Below are 15123 nucleotides of genomic sequence, written 5' to 3'. Positions count from 1 at the left end.
ACCTGTCCAAGGGATCTCACATCTCACCTAGGGATGGATGCCTGAGACTCCACACAATGACTCCTCTCCTCAGTCCTATGTCTTCACAGTTTCCTTCACTCCGTGGCAGGGATGAGCTGAGCAGAGCCCACCTACCACTACAGGAGGTATGACGTATGACGGTAGGTGAACAGTGCAGGGGTTAGACACGTGAGCTCCACTGCCCACCTGCCTGGATTTACACCTGGCTCTGCCCTCACTAGTGTGTGACCCTGGGCAAGTCACTCAACTTCTCCACACCTCTGTCCTGTAAAGGGAGGATGATGATACCACCTATTTCACTGGGTTGTTGTGAGGATTAAATAATATAAAGAGCTTAGAAACTACAAGACACACAGTAAACACTCAAAGTTTGTTATCCAAAAAAAAAAAAGTATTATGTATGCCTCAGTCTTCTAATCTGTAAACTGGGAATCATAAAGGTGTTCACGCCACAGGACTGTGTTGAGGTTTAAACACCATAATAAACATAAGGAGTTTTAAAAGAGTGCTTCATGCATAGTAACTACTTTCAAGAGTTTATTAATTTTTTTCCCTAAAAAGCCAGTTACTCCAGTTCACATAGAAAGACTTAGCAAAACAAAAGTGCCAGTAAGTGTGGAGATCAATGCAATGTCTGAAGAGGGAGAGAAAAGGCCAAGAGAGAATGTTTGAGAATCAGGTGCTGTTTTCTAAAACAGGTGGTAGGGACTTCCCTGGTGGTCCAGTGGCTAAGACTCCGTGCTCCCAATGCAGGGGGCCCAGGTTCTATCCCTGGTCAGGGAACTAGATTCCACATGCTGCAACTAAAGATCCCGCACGCAGCAAAGAAGATCCTGTGTGCCACATCTAAGACCCAGCGCAGCCAAATAAATAAATACTTTTTAAAAATAAAATAAAATAAAACAGGTGGTAGACAGGCTGTACTAGCAATTACAGCTCTCTTTTTTATATAAATTTATTTATTTTACTTATTTTGGGCTGCGTTGGGTCTTCGCTGCTGCACGCGGGCTTTCTCTAGTTGCGGCGAGTGGGGGCTACTCTTCGTTGCGGTGCGCGGGCTTCTCATTGCAGTGGCTTCTCTTGTTGTGGAACACGGGCTCTAGGGCGCGTGGGCTTCAGTAGTTGTGGTGCGCGGACTCAGTACTTATGGTTTGTGGGCTCTAGAGCGCAGGCTTAGTTGCTCCACGGCATGTGGGAATCTTCCCGGACCAGGGCTCGAACCTGTGTCCCCTGCATTGACAGGCGGATTCTTAACCACTGCACCACCAGGGAAGCCCTACTGGTCTCTGTTTTAAGCGAATTCTTTCAGAGGTCAGGAAGCAAAGAGAAGCAGGGATGAAAAGTCACTGGTGGGGCAGGGAGGAAAGAACGGAAGCGCTCACTTGCTGGCTTCTCTTTTCACCATTAAAATTGCTGTCAAGCCTTGCCTAGCATTTAAACAGCATCATCCCTGGAGATAGCTGTTTCAGTTTCATTACAGTCTGCGTTCATAGAGTACAAATAGAAATCTTCGTGATTTTATTAGTTTCCATGCAACTCAGGAGAGATTTGCATGATGACATTTCAGCTCCTGACTTAAAGAAGGGACCAATTAAGAACAGAGTGCATGCATTGCCTGTCGCTGGAAAATGAAAAGCTTCCCAGAGTTTTCAAAAATCTCTGTCCTATCTGGTTCATGGCCATAAATCAACTGTTCGGTCCTGCAGATACAAAAACTACGGTCTTAAATTTTTAGTTCATTTTGTAAGGAATACTTGCAGGATGTCTGCACCCTCCAATAAGAGTTAAACTACAATACAGAAAATCTAAGGAAGTATTTTTTGTCTGGGCCTCGTCAAGTCCGACCATCATCACCAATTTGCTCAGTAACACCCAAAAACTACCTGGCACTCTGTGGATCTGTGAAGTGTTAATGTAATGTAGCTGTGACAAGTTGAAATTTAATATATGACCCCAGTAGCATAATCTCATTAATGTTATATAACCTAAGAGACTATTCAGCAGGTCTGATGTGCTAGCTGCTTACGATTTGCGGGAGAGATAAGTATTTCAGAAGTTACTGACCCCATCAGATACCCTCTCCTTTGCCACAGAAACTGTGGTCATCTTATTGCTGATTTTTGCAGCTGGAGTGCTTCGTGGAACAGGGCTGTGATGAACGTTCTCGCTCTGGGGTTGCCTTTTGGGGCGAGTTAAGGAAAAACACGAAAGTAAGTGGATTTGCATGACCTCCTCTTTAATCAGATGTTTCTTTTTATTCCCAACCTCAACAAAGCCAACCTATCATAGTGTACTGTTTATAGTCTAGTCTATAATCCAAGACCTTTTCAACCTTTCCCCCACACCAGAAATTTAAATTAAAACCTCAATAGTGGTGCGGCCATGTCATTAGAAGTAATAGCACAGGGACTTCCCTGGTGGCACAGTGGTTAAGAATCCGCCTGCCAATGCAGGGGACACGGGTTCGAGCCCTGGTCTGGGAAGATCCCACATGCTGCGGAGCAAATAAGCCCGTGCACCACAACTACTGAGCCTACTCTCTAGAGCCCGTGAGCCACAACTACTGAACCCACGTGCCACAACTACTGAAGCCCGCGTGCCTAGAGCCCATGCTCCACAACAAGCGAAGCTACCGCAATGAGAAGCCCGCGCACCGCAACGAAGACCAAACACAGCCAAATAAATAAATAAATAAATAAATAAACTCATTAAAAAAAAAAAAGTAGTAGCACAGTCACAGAAAACTATTTGAGTTTTTTTTTTTAATGACAAGTTTGACTGTATCTCCAATGGGGCCCGTGTCCCCAGACTGTAATTCTTAAATATGCCACCTCATCGAAGTCAATATGGAAGTTCTGGGGACATGTCAATCAAATTTCACTCTTGGGATTCATAGAGGCACCAGAACTACTCCCTGGGCCCACTGCTTTGAGTAAGTTAGTCTTGGGTTCTTTATCAGGTAAAAATGATAGCTTTGAAATCTGACTGAAGAAATGGCTGTATATTGAAATCACTGAATCAGAGAGCATTTTACATATGAGAAATCTGGAGCCCAGAGACAATCACTTGCCTAAGATACCGTAACTACTCATATGTCAAAATCAAAAATCCATTGGTCCTTTAACTTCACACACCATCAAACCAGACTTGATGGGCAGAAACGTTGTTCGGTCTGTTCTTCTTCTCTCACTGTGGGTACCATCTAAATCAAACAAGGCCAGCTGGGGGGCACTTCTCCTGGGACTGCCATTTACCACTCCTCAGAGGAAAGAAATCAGCTGCCCCACCAACAAACACAAGCACCATGGTGAAGAATGTGTCTGAAGATAATGATAGTCATCTCCAGGAAGTGGGGTTTAGAGGGATTTTTTTTCCTTTTTTAAAAAATTTTAATTGTGGTAAAATAGACATACCATGAAACTTACCATCTTAACCATTTTAAGTGTACAGTTCAGTAGTATTAAGTATATTCATATTATTGTGCAGAACCTTCTCGTCTTGGAAAACTGAAATTCTATATCCATTAAACAACAACCCCCCGTCTCCCCCAGCCCCTGGTAACCACCATTCTACTTCTGTGTCTGTGCAACTAGGTGCCTCATATAAGTATTGTAGGATCACACAGTATTTGTCCTTTTGTGACTGGCTTATTTCACCTAGCATAACGTCCTCGAGGTGCATCCGTGTTGTAGCACACATCAGAATTTCCTTCCTTTTTCCAAATGAATAATATTCCACTGCAGGTAAATACCACATTTGTTTATCCATTTATCCATCGATGGACATTTGGGTTGCTTCCACCTTTTGGCTATTACGAATAATGCTGCTATGAACAGGGATGTGCAAGTATCTTCTTTTGGATATGTACCCAGCCGTGGAATTGCTGGGTCATATGGTAGTTCTATTTTCAATTTTTTTGAGAAACCACCATACTGTTTCCCACAGTAGCTGCATCACGGTGCATTCCCACACACAGTGCACCAGGGTTCCAATTCCTCCACATCCTCATCAACACTTGCTGTTTTCTGGGTTTTGATGTAGTAGCCATCCTGGTGGGTGTGAGGTGTCCTTTTTTTCTTTAAACACCTCTCTGTCTTGCCTACATTTTCTACAGTGAATATATATACACTTAGGATTAAGGACAAAAGTGTAAAACGCAAATTGAAAAAGAAATCTTACGGGGAAAATAGGGTTGCACATGAACGTAAGAAATGGATTTCTTTTTTAAGACAGGCAAATTATTGACTTCTCTTATGGGTTCAGCTGGAGACACCATTCCTATACTCTTCAAGAGTCTTACCACCTGGTCAGCTGTGGCTGCCAAAATCTATGAGGGAAACGGCCGTAAGTTATGGGTAGCTAAAGCAATTCCTCTAAGCATTGGGAGGAAAGTGCTCCCAGATGCATAAAGAAGAAAAACAATGTATTAAGCGGTGGCCAGCTAATGTTGGTCGTGAAAATCCCCGGCCCTCGGATAAACCCTCTCATCTTCCAGATCTTTCCTCCGAGCCTTAAGGGCCCTTGTCTCTGAGTTCTCCATTTGCTAATCATTGTGCATCTACTTTTTCCCCTTCCAGAGCCACAAAAAGTCTACTTTCCAAAGTCACGTAAAGGGAAAACAAACTCATGCAGCAATTTCTCCCAAAGAGAAGAATTCTGCTCCTGCATAAACAGGTATACGAAGAGCAAGAGCCCCCAGAAACCTTATAACCCCTGGTGTCTGGGCCACAGGGCCACACAGGCCCCACGCTAGCAGTTCATTAGAGGGAACTCACTTGAAAAGCTAAACTCTTCCAAAAGGGAAAGCACTCTTTCCACTGGTCTTTATATAATGCTGCACACCTTAAGCATGAGGTCACTTGTCATGATTTATTCATTAAGACAAAGGGGAAGGGACTAAAAACAAAATCCATCCAATTATGTATTTATCCAACCTCCAGCTCCCAGACGAGAAATTCTACTTTTCTTTGTGTGAACATCTCCCTCTCCCCGCTGCCCTCCCTCACCCTCCCCTCTTGTATTTTCTCTTTCTTTTCTGGTTTCTTTCTGCTCAGCAAAATAGGAGAAATGGCAGCAGTAGTGTATAGAAGCCCAGAGGAGAAGAGATAAGATGAGCAGTTGGAGAGGAATAATCTTCAAATCTCGGAGCAGCTGTATTTAAATGATCCAAAAAGAAGCTCAAGATCACTGTCTGTTCTCTCTCCTTTGGGAAGAGCCAACACCTAGAAAGCAGAGTCCAATGCGGGCTTCTTAACAAAGGATCTGCACTCTACATCTGGATCCCTGGTATTGCCCCCAAATCACATCTGCTCTCGGCCAAGCCCAGCACTAAACTCTGAAAGAAGCTGAACTTTGGAATCACTGGGCACATTCCAGTGACACAGAGGCGACCCAATGGCTCAGGGATGGCCAAATCCTCACCCACAGCTTCTGACAAGACCTGACAAATTGCACAGGACAAACGACCAGAACCAACAGCCAGGATGGGCTGCTGTGTAAACCCTGGGGAAGAGGGCACGGGGAAACCTCACCGCCTCTGGAGAAGAAGGACATCGGGCAGTCACGAGAGAAAAAGAAGGTGGTTTGCACGGTAGCAACAAAAGTTAAGGGCATTCTACATCTCAAGAACATTGCTGACACTTAAACCTCACCCAGCTCTGGGCCTTCTTGGGCCGGATTTAGAATTTGAAATCTATCACCTACCAAGACATGTTCTGTGTGTCCTAGAAACAGCCGAGAAGCAAAGAGGGGCTCGTGCAAGGAGAAAGACCTTTCCATTCATGCTTAGGTGGGTTTGTGCCCCATGGAATGGTGGCCTCAGAAGGCCATGAACACCCCTGTCCCTTCTGGAGATGGGGCCGAGGGCTTCCAGCACTGGCGCTGGGGAGGAGGTAGGACTCCGACCCCAAAGCACCTTTCTGCCCCTATGACGTCACAATTCCACGTGCTTCTCATCTCGCGAGATCAAGCCTCTATTTGTTGTCCGCTAACCTGCAAACTTCAGTCCCTCTGCTCCTGGACTTGGCAGGAATCACCAGGAAAGAAAGGAAATCAAGGAAAGGATGAAGAACAGAAGGAAGGAACACAGGCGTTCCTGTTAATTACCTTCGAAATACCCAGCGTCAACTGGACCTGGCCCCCGGGAAAACCTGGTAGGGAGGCCAATGAAACAGCATAAAGAATACCAAGTAAATGAGATGTTTTAAATAATTTCGCTTTTGGCCATGTAAAGAAGCATTAGTCATACAGGTAATGAGATCTTATGGGGAGATGATTCGGAGGCCCGGCTTGACAACGTGAAGTATATCCCTTCCGGACCTGGAGGGCCAATTACACTTCCAAATTGGCAATTAGACATAATGCCCCAAATAATGCCAAAAACAAAGCAAATTCCATCTTCGAGCAGCCATTCTTTTGAAGCTGTCCTTCTGCCCCCCGCCTGACTCATCCACCTCATGAACAAGTGCTCATCGTGAACAAATTCTTATTACCCACTGGTCAGGGGAGACCGGGGTGGCATGAATAATTAAAATCCAGAAATGACTCAAGCCCATCCCTTTCACCCAGAGTTTCTCCACAGCGTCTAACAAATTACCCCAAAGAGCAGCAAAATGTATTTGTACCTACAACATTCCCACGGAGCCTCCCACAGACCACTGTGGAAGGGCCCTCCCAACATATATCTGTGCTTGTATTTGTATGACTCAGTTACTGCCCTCAGGGGGTTTGAGGCAACTTGGAGACCAGACAATGTGCATACCCCATGAGAAGATAACTGAATTTTTCCGTCCCTTCCATCAAACAAACTGGGTCTTATTTTTATCCCTAGCACCTAGCTTGGAACAGAGGATGCACTCCCTATGTAATAAAAGCCAAAACAACAACACTAATAACCACAAGATTTATTGGAGGACCTACTGTGTGCCGGGCATCATGCTAAGGCCTTCATTGAAGCTGACGATGCTCATGATAAATGTTTATTCCAGGTTCTCCCCTTTGACGATGGAACAACCCAAAAAGCACATCTCCAGGAAAAAGCCCCTGACAGTATGAGCTGTGAAAACCCTGACAGTATGTTGAGAAAAGGAGCTACTTCCAGCTTCATCTGCTGGAATTCTCCAGAAGTACCACTGCAGGGTGGCACAGCACAGTGCCGCACGCCTCTCCCCACTCCGTGATTGGGTCTTGAGCCCAATCCTTTCACACTGCACCCTCCGTTTGGAAAAGCCCACCGAGGACCCTATGGAAAATCAGGCTGGCAGTTTTACTGCCTGCTGACTTCAAACAGTCCGGAGGGAGCGGCCAACAGCTGGCTTCCCGGAGCATCGCCACAGTGCAGCCCTGGCTCCACCACGGGCGTCTAATTCTGCAAGAAGGTGGTTTGGCTGAGTTGCCATCCGGGACTGCGGAAAGTCCCCTTGCAGCGTGACCCACTGGCACGAGGCAGAGCCCACAGGCTGATGGGCGACGCACAGACCACACCCCCATAGATCTGCAGGATGCTGCTCTGGTCACCACAACCCAACCCCAAACCAACAGCGCTGTGGGTTCCTAGGGAGCAGACACCCGCACAATCAGCTTTAGCAGGGAGCACCCAGACTGAACTGCAGCAGCGCGGAGAGGCCTGAGCCGAGTTTTCTCCACCTGGCTGTCCTGGCACAGGGAACCTTCCTCTTCTCATCCCTCCCCACTGCTGAAGAGCTGAGAATTTCCATATTTAAAAATAGCCCTGTCTTCAGAGAGGGACTGCCTGGAGACCGAGGCAGGGACCAGATCCTTGCTTCTCAAAGCACGGTCTGCTCAGCATCGGCATCACCTGTGGCTCGTCAGAAATGCAGAGTCTCAGGCCCCACCCTGGACCTTCTGAATCAGAATCTGCATTTTAATGGCTCTCCAGGTGATTCGTGTGCATGTAAAGGTGCGAGAGGCCCCAGGAGTAGACGGACTAGATGCTCTCTGGCCATGGGAGGGAGAGATGTAATACCCCAACTGAACATCCCTTGAGCCTTCTCCCCGGAGTGCTGGGACACCCCTGCCTCTCAGGCTGGGGCCCCTGAGCTTCCTTCTCCATGTGCCCAGGGCCAGGGTTCCACCCACTCAGAAGCATCTCAAAAAAGGGCAATCTCTTGATCTGCTCCCTGCTGTGCACAGAAAGGCTGTGTGATTTCAGAGGTCCTGTGGGACGCTGACCTTGCCTGACCCCCCAGCAGGTCTCATGGAGACCAGTGCTCCCCGCAGGGCTCCAGGAGCTGCGGCGTCACGGCACCAACACAGCCCTTCTCACCGGAACCACAGAGGCGTCCTTGCAGGGGCTCCACAGCTCTGAAGTCCCAGGAAGGTGGAGCTGGCTGCTGTGATTCGCAGGCTAGCACGGCCACGGCCACTGTGAGCTGGGACACCGCTGCTGCCCACACTGGGAAGGAGGCCCTGGCATTGGAATCCAATGCCAACCTGACTGCCTCAGCACCAGGCTCCTCTTGCCCTGGTCAGAAAGAGATACCCAAAGCAAGCACTCTCTGTACCAGGCACACAGTGAAAGTCCCCATCCAGGGAAGAAGATAATGGTGAGCCTTGCCCTTGGAATCCTTTCTCCCCCAGGCCAAACACAAGGGCAGCTCTTGCTTTCCTCCTGATGCATGTCTGGACAAGGCCCCTGGGCACCCGGAAACAGGGCCAGCGCATAGCTTGCGGTCACCAGTGTCCTCCTAGGAAATGCTATAAAGTGGGGTCCCTGAGAGTACCTACCCCAAAGGGCTGAGCTCTACTAGGACCCCCGGTTTACAGATGAGGAGACTGAGGCACAAAGCGGTGAAGTCCTTGCCCAAGGTCCCAGGCTGACCTTTGGGTGCTACACGGCGAGCGTGACATCTAGGCCCTGCTGCTCAAAGTGAGCACGGCCAAGAGCAGTTTAACCAATTCCTCTCCCTTGGGACTTCTCCCAGCGCATGAATTGCAAGGGCAAGTGCTCCACAGAACACACTTGGGGAAATACTACTCTGGAGGCCATCAGGGTAAAGCTGGTCTGAGTAGAGAGCACCCTGGCGGGGAAACTGTTACATCGTCAGGGGAACAGGTCTGTGGGCTCTGGACTGGGGAGAACAGGGGTGGAATTCATCCTTTCTCAAGGGACATTAGACAGCCACACCTGCCCACCAAACCTTCCACTTCTGCTAGGTCTGCAGCTCCTGGAGCCCCACGATGACAATGCTCATCCACTGACTTGCCCGCCATCAGAGCACCAGCCATCCTGCCAAGCCCTCAGCCATAGAACCTTCCCAGGCTGCCCTTCCCCGACCTGCCAGCCTTGCAACAGCCAAGAGCTAGGAGCCCAAGTCTCAATCTGACCCTAACTGGTTGTTTGACCCAAGGACAATTGACTCCAGGGTCTAGAGGTCCCTTTTGGTCCAAAAGTTCTATTTGTTGTAGTCTGTGCCCTTCCAGGGCCAGAAGTTCAAGGAATCAAGGAGAAAATTTAAAACCTGCCACTTTGTGGAGCTATGATAGCTCCCATTTACAGGCCTGCTAAGTGCCAGGCGTTTCCTGGGTACTGTATACCCAACATTGTCACTCCTTATACGAATACTACAGGGGTGGGATAGGGAGGATGGGAGGGAGGGAAACGCAAGAGGGAAGAGATATGGGGACATATGTATATGTATAACTGATTCACTTTGTTATAAAGCAGAAACTAACACACCGTTGTAAAGCAATTATACTCCAATAAAGATGTTAAAAAAATAAAAATAAAAAGACTTCTACAAAGTAAGCATCATTACGCTCTTCTTACATGTGAAGAAACCATGCTTAACAGGGCTGCCAGCCACAGATGCCCAGCTAACAACTGTGGAATCCATGATTTGCACTCGGGTCTGTCTGACTGCAGCATCTCTACGGAAGTGTGCATTTCCACAGGGAGAGCCAGGAACAAGAAGCAAAAGTTCTCAGGACAAGGGAAGGTCACCTGGAACTCCCCTGTGCCTGGGACCTGAGCACTTCTCCAAGGCCCCCCTAAGTGATCCGAAGGAGCATCTGAAGGTCGTCCGATGCAGACTATCTCCAGGATGAGATGAGGCACCAGGGCCAATCTGGAATCAAGAATTCTGAGGCACTGAAGTTCCAGCCCTGATTGGATGATGCGTCAGGCCAGACCCTGGGTAATTACCAAGCCGTAATGGGATCTGATGTTTATATTAGTCACGAGTCTAACAGAGAAAACGTGTTGTTTTCTCAGACACAGCCACAGAGACAAACCTCCATAATTCATTATATGCAGACCAACCTTAATCAAGCCGAAACTTCTACAGGGAGGACAGCTCCAGCTGAGAGCAGGATGAGTCTATGACCCACAGCAAACCACAGCTCCATGGGAAGCTGGCCTCAGTTTCCCCAGGCATTTAAAGAAAAGCAGACTGTGGGCTGGAGGAAGAGCAGAAGATGGGAATAAAGACACAGAAGCACTCCGAGGCTGGAGAGTTACAGAACATGTTCTGAGCTAGAAACTTTACCCATAGGTCACCAACTCCTTCTACTGTCTTCCACTGAGTCCCAGGGCAGGAAGGGACATTAGCACTCACAGAATTCAATCCCACATTTTACACACCAGGAAAGAGACCAGAGAGGTTAAACTACTTCTTCAAGGTCACAACCTTATTCAGGCTGCCAGAGCCGCTCCTTGTTCACCACAGTCTACAACTGGCTTAGACCCTGAAACGTCACAGCCAAGTAAAGAGAGGGCTCTGATGAAACCCAACAGAGAAAGAAACAATGATGTGAAAAAGTACAGCAAAGAATATAGTACTGGAATGACTGTGCCCAAATTCTCAACTGGGGGAAAATGAGATTCTCTTTCTTCTTTATTTCCTAAAGAAATCCACATAACTATTCTTTTCAGAATAGTAAAGTCATTCACGATTGGAGATTCGGAGGCCAGAGGAACTAAGGATGAGATGCCTCATGATGTACATCCAGTTTCAGGTTCCTTTGATCAGAAAGGATGGTGCAGTCCCAGAGGCCAAATGCTTGTGATTCTGGAGCTCCTGCTGAAACTTATACCCCTAGAATTTCAGATGCTAAAAAGACCAGCCTTCCTCTGGACCCTAGCTCCGGGTCAAACCATCTTGGGGCTGAACCAGGATCAGGGTGAACATATCTGAGGCCTGGGAGAATACTAAGGAAAAGCAGGCTTAGTTTGCTTGAGAAACCCAACACTAAAATAATTATTCCAAACTGAAGCCAAATGCATTCTTCTGAACAGCGTCTTGATGACTACCAAATACTTGGAAAGCAAAAAGAATGAAGGACAAAAAAAAAAAAAAAAAAGAATGATTGCAGTAAAAATACAGACCTCAAGAGTAGAAAGAAAAGCTTATAAAAGGCCTAAGTAACTACTACTGGGCAAAATGAGATGGCTACACACTGTTAAACTGAGCAAATCAAGGGGCAAGTATTAAGAGATTCTGGGCATGTTTTAAAGGGGACTCTAATGGTACCAAAAGTGACGTGATCTCATTCTCTACTGGCCTCACATCTTCCCAACCAACTGCAAGCATCTCTCGTCCCAGATGATTCTTTGTAGAAAGTTCCAGTTTAGTCAACTCGGCATGTCTTGGAGCTACAAAATATAGCCTAATATATAGGCATTGTTTTTTTTCTAATGATCATTGCCAAAAACGTATTTTCTTGAGAAAACTTACAGAGGTTATGCTTGGTCATCATTTAAGAAAGAGACTCTTTATGTGAACGATCCAATCAGCATTTCATCAGAAGCACTGCAATAGCACTGATGTACCCCCTAGAGTAAAAAGACTTTAGAAGCTGTGTTTAAAACCCCAGGATCACAGAAGCACTGAAACTTATTTTGACTCACTGAAAAAAAAGTTTTCATTATGATCAAGCCTACCCAGTTCCTGAAGGATAAGGAGGTGGTTAAAAAGTTCCCCAAAATCACTCAGTCTAGAAAACGTTTGAGATGCATGCAACTACAAGTTCTCTTTCCTCTAAGGGTAGCACGGAATCTCAGTAAAGGAAAAACACTCACAGACTAAAGACTGGTGGGGAGGCAGAGGAGAGGGAATGCGTGAATAAGAAGACTATATGAATAAGCACTGGTCAGGAGGGCTAGGCAAGGGGCTGGGTCTAGGGGGTCTCAGGGTTAGGATTTTGCTTAACCTAATGGCTTCTCTGGAATGTGGGTGGTTTTCCACCTTGACAAGTAAGGAGAAACTGCTAAGGCCAAGAAGGTAACTCCAGAGAAAACTGACTGACTAACATCTGGAGGTCTCCGGAGAAGTAGGAGGAGGAGGAGGAGGAAGCGAATGATGGCTTTTATTTTTCTCCCTTATTTCCAACACACCAGTATTTTCCAAAACACAAATGTGCTACCACAAAACACAGCTGAGCTCCAGCACCCAACACAATGTATAATTAATGATCAGGAGAACGAGAGAGAGAAAGCTTCCCTTCACCCTTGTGTGTCACCCATAGCCCCCATCTTACCTACTCCCTCCCCGTAGCAATTAAGGAGGCTGCTACAAGTTGCTGTGCCCCGTGGAAGTTTGAGGTGTCCTCGGATTAACTTTATTAGAAAAGGTGTGAGCATTCCCACCGAGATGTACCACGGCCTTGCACTGTTCCCTATCCCCCTCTGAGCTTCCCTCCCTCTGAAAATGCTGGCGCTGGTTAGTCCCCTAGGTTAAAAATCAGTCAAACAGAAAACAGCTTGGTCACTCTTTTTTCCAGTTCTTTCTTTTTTATCCTGCAGTTTTCTATGAAAAACTGCCCGCCACCTCACACCTTCAGCCAGTGGGGTGAGGGGCGGGGGGTGGGGGGGGGGGGGAAGAAGACATCTCTAGGGCCACGACGGCGACAGACCAGGCAGTCAGCCTAGCAACCAAACATAAGGTGTAGTGAGCCTCGGTGCTGGTGGGCGTCTCTGCGCCAGGAATAGCTTAAGCCGACATCCAGCCACCTCAAAAGCGTCGGGGACGAGGCTCGCGTGAAAACCTCGGCCTCGGCGGGCTCTCGGGCGGACCTCCCGCTCTAGCTCCACGCTGCCGAGGGCACTTCCGGGGACCTGAAGGCGGTGGCAGGGGGGCGAGAATACAGATGCCGAAGAACTTGCGGTGGGGGTGGGAATCTGTTCCAAGAGTCGGAGAAGGAGGGGACATCAGTTTTGCGACCTCGCCACATTCCTAAAGTGGCAGCATCCGCGGGTTGCCTCCAAAACTGGGATGCATCTCCCCAACTTTCTCTCGCCCCTCCAGGTCCCCCGCCCGTCCTCTGGTCATGTTCCTCCCCTGGGATTCCCTAGTCCAAAAGATGTCCTCCCTTTCCCAAAGGATTTTCCTGCCCTTCTGATTTTACGAACTCATCTCCCCAACAGGTTTCTAAAGTGCGGGCTGACGTGCTCCCCCTCGCCCACCACAAGGAGCCGAGCCCGGGCAGGTGAGCCGCGCGGAACGCGCACCGAGCGGCCCCCAGCTTGCTCGGTGCCCGCCGGGTCGGCTCTCCCTACCTCCCACTCCGGCCCCAGCCGCAGCCACAAACAACCCTACAATAAACAAGGGGACGGGATTGGGCGTCCGCCTCCCGGAGCGCACCGGTTGGGGGCAACTCCTCACCCCCGGCGCGCCGCCCGAAGCCCCAATAGGCGGGCGCCAGGAGAGCGGAGGGAAAGGGAAGGCGGCGAGGGGAAGGCAGGCGGGGATGGAGGGAGGCACGGCGCTGTGAGAAGCGAGGAGGTGGGCTGCAGGGGACGCCGAGAAGCGGCGGGGCTGGCGCAGGGGGGAGGCGCCGGGGCGCGCGTTACCTTCGTCTTGCCCCCGCAGTGGCAGCAAACGGTCCACAGGTACTTGAGCGTCCGCCAGAGCAAGATGATGAAGAGGCCCCCGAAGAAAGTCACCATGGAGGAGGCCAGGAAAGCCCACCACATGCGCTGGCCCCGGCTGTCGCACGGCACCTCCATGGTCACCGGGATGATGAGCGCATCCATCTTGGGCTCGTGGACCGAGGACGAGGAGGAAGAGGAGGAGGAGGAAGAAGAGGAGGAGGAAGAGGAGGAGGACGCGTCTAGGCTGAGATGGTTCGCGTGGATATTGCTACTCATTCTAAGAGCGCTGCCTCCGCCGCCACCGCCGCCGCCGCTGCTGCCGCCGCTGCCGCCACCATTTGCCATAGCTAGCAACGGGCAGCCGGCGCAGGGGCTCGGGGGAGCTCCTCCCGCCGCCAGCGCCACCCCGAACACCCATCAACAGCCATATTGCTGCTATTGCTGCCGCCGCCGCCGCCGCGGAGCGCGGGGAGGGGGCGGGGAGGTGCCTGGGCTCGGGGAGCTGTGCGCGACCTGGCGGGGTGCGCGGAGATATATACAGCGGGCCGCCGCCGCCGCCCGCCCTCCCCCCGGCCGCCGGCCCGCCCGCCCAGGGGGGAGGGGGACGGAGCGCGCGGGCAGCTCTCCTCCCCGGCCCGAGCCCCGCTAGCCCCGGCCTGCGCGGGCCCAGAGCGCCGAGAACGAGGGGGCGCCGCGGGCCGCCCCCGGGCCCGCCCCGGCTCTGCGCGCCGGCCCGGTTGCCCTCCGCGCCGCGCCGCGCCGCGCCGCCCGTCCGCGGTGCGCCACGCGTTTGCGCCGCGCTCTCCGGCCCGGGACCCCTCCCCGCACGCAGCCCGCGCCGCTAGCCCGCCGCTCTGGGCTTATTAGGCGGCGACTCGTTAATAATGTCTCATCAGCCCCCCTGCCGGGCGCCCCCGCGCCAGCCTTCCTCTCTCGGCTGCGCTCGCCGCCCCGGTGTGCGCCGGGCCGCTGCAGGTTCACCGCGCCCGGCCCGGCCCGCCTACGCCGCCGCCGCCGCCGCCGCTAGCCCATGTTCCCGGGATCCCCGAGCCGCGCCGCCACGCCGCTGAGCCTCCTCGGCCTTCGCTCGATCTTCCTCCCCGCTTCCTCAGGCTCCTCCTCGTCCCCGTCCTCGCCGCCCGAGCCTCTCCTGCGCGCGCCCCGCGCTCCCCGCAGCCGCCAGCAACAGCAGCCGCAGCAACTGGAGCGGGCGCGGGCTCAGGCCGCCCGAACGGGAGGGGAGGAGGCTCGCCGCGCTGGCTCGCCTCGGCTCC

At 50.6% G+C, this 15123-nt stretch overlaps 1 protein-coding gene across 15 annotated transcripts in view; it reads right to left on the bottom strand.

Moving 5' to 3' along the window:
- KCNMA1 (potassium calcium-activated channel subfamily M alpha 1) overlaps positions 1–14730 on the bottom strand; it is a 751659-nt gene extending 736929 nt beyond the window's left edge. For 14 of the 15 annotated variants that reach the window (XR_009005699.1, XM_057531254.1, XM_057531255.1 and 11 more), the window contains exon 1: positions 13829–14730. Coding sequence is in view for 14 of the 15 variants with exons in the window: in XM_057531254.1 (XP_057387237.1) it covers positions 13829–14194 (366 nt within the window). In the remaining variant the exon portion in view is untranslated. Of the gene's footprint in view, positions 1–12839; positions 13157–13828 lie in introns of those variants that run through there. The other variant, XM_057531260.1, reaches the window with a different exon arrangement.
- Between the last annotated feature and the right edge of the window lie 393 nt (positions 14731–15123).

Source organism: Balaenoptera acutorostrata, chromosome 16 (genome assembly GCF_949987535.1).
Source record: "Balaenoptera acutorostrata chromosome 16, mBalAcu1.1, whole genome shotgun sequence".
In the NCBI taxonomy this organism is placed as follows: Eukaryota; Metazoa; Chordata; class Mammalia; order Artiodactyla; family Balaenopteridae; genus Balaenoptera; species Balaenoptera acutorostrata.
Note: the sequence above shows the minus strand (reverse complement) of the source record. Positions and strands in the feature narration are given on the sequence as shown.